At 55.5% G+C, this 1401-nt stretch overlaps 1 protein-coding gene across 1 annotated transcript; it reads left to right on the top strand.

The window, feature by feature from the left end:
* The first annotated feature begins 92 nt into the window (after nucleotides 1-92).
* On the top strand, nucleotides 93-1267 carry HSPB9 (heat shock protein family B (small) member 9). Its single transcript, XM_006925101.2, has one exon. It carries the CDS (start codon nucleotides 94-96, stop codon nucleotides 553-555), a length of 462 nt encoding a protein of 153 aa, XP_006925163.1. The 5' UTR covers nucleotide 93; the 3' UTR covers nucleotides 556-1267.
* The last annotated feature ends 134 nt before the right edge of the window (nucleotides 1268-1401 follow it).

Genomic DNA, 1401 nt, shown 5'->3' with positions numbered 1-1401 from the left:
AGGAGGTCCCTCTTTTTCTGTGTCCCACCCCTGCACGAGCACCAAGTGCTAGACTCGGAGCCTCGTGCCCTTGGACGGCAGTTGCTCACTCGGATGAAGCGGGTCAGTAGTGGTCTCCCCAACGGGAGCCAGGTGGCGTCTCGGTGCCCTAGCACAGCCCTCGCCCAACAGAACCAGGTGGCCGTGCTGCCGGTGCAGCTGCTCAAGGACAATGAGGCAGCTGCGCGGGACAATGTCCAGGCGGAGAATGGTTTCCAGATGAAGATGAACGCCCATGGCTTCAACCCCGAGGAGCTGGTGGTACAAGTGGACGGGCAGTACCTGATGGTGACGGGCCAGCGGCAAACGGAGGGCTACAACCCAGATGGGGGCCGCTTCCGCATGGCACAGAGGGTGTACCGACAAATGCAACTACCACGGGACCTGGATCCCGCCGCCATGACCTGCTGCCTGACGCCCTCGGGCCATCTGTGTGTCCAAGGCCAGAGCCAGGCGCTGCCTTCCGCTGAAGCCCCAACAGGATCGTCCTCTAGATTGAGGAGCCCGGGGCCCTAAGGGTTCCAACCCAGCCTGACCCAGTAAACCACCACCCTAGTGAGCAGCAGCCTTAGCATCTATGGTCTTTTCTTGGGGTTGGGGCTCAGAGGTGGAGGTATAACAAAAGTAGAGGTAGGCCAGAAAGGGAGCTCAAGATGGTGGTCCACCAAAAATCAGGCCTCTGTGGCTCTGGGAGAAGCTGCAGTTGGGGGTGGGGCAGTGTTGTCCTACTCATCTCAGCTCACAGCTTGGACCAACATCCCCAGCTTTTGACAGCTGAGAGCAGCAGTGCCAGCAGGGAGCAGCAGAGGGCTGAGAAAGCCCAGGAGTCACCTTGTTCCAGAACCAGCAGAGGGCCCCCCAGAGACCTGGGACCAGATGGCTTGGACCTGGTGTGAGGTTGCTGTCTTGGCCTAATGATCAGTTCAAAGTTCCAGAGGTCATTGGTATTTCTTCCTCTTCGGGGAAGAAAGTGAGAGGACCCAGTCCCTCACGGGCCTGGTACAGACTAAACAAAACTCCCAAAGTTGGTTTCTGATGTTTCAGAGACCAACTACTTTCAAATCTGGACAGCACATCACCCCAACATAATCCGGAGGGGGTGGGAGAGAGGCAAATGCAGGACTCTCAACTTCAGACTTGGTGAGATTCAGTTCCAGGTCACTCTTACCCTACCCCCATGTCATTAGTACTGGTAATACTAAAAGCCTCATTCTCTTGGTTACCATGATCACTAGCATCCCCTCACTTGGGGGCAGGGAGCTTTTGTTTAACAAGATTCAGTGGTTCATTTTAAATTAACTTCAAGTAAGCTAGAGAGGTCTGATAAACTGCCAGAGAAAGACAAGGAAGACAAGTGGGAGA

This window comes from Pteropus alecto, unplaced genomic scaffold (assembly GCF_000325575.1).
Source record: "Pteropus alecto unplaced genomic scaffold, ASM32557v1 scaffold98, whole genome shotgun sequence".
In the NCBI taxonomy this organism is placed as follows: domain Eukaryota; kingdom Metazoa; phylum Chordata; class Mammalia; order Chiroptera; family Pteropodidae; genus Pteropus; species Pteropus alecto.
Note: the sequence above shows the minus strand (reverse complement) of the source record. Positions and strands in the feature narration are given on the sequence as shown.

Coding starts and splice junctions, on each gene's coding strand:
- HSPB9 (XM_006925101.2), top strand. CDS start 94: ATGAAGCGGGTCAGTAGTGGTCTCCCCAACGGGAGCCAGGTGGCGTCT.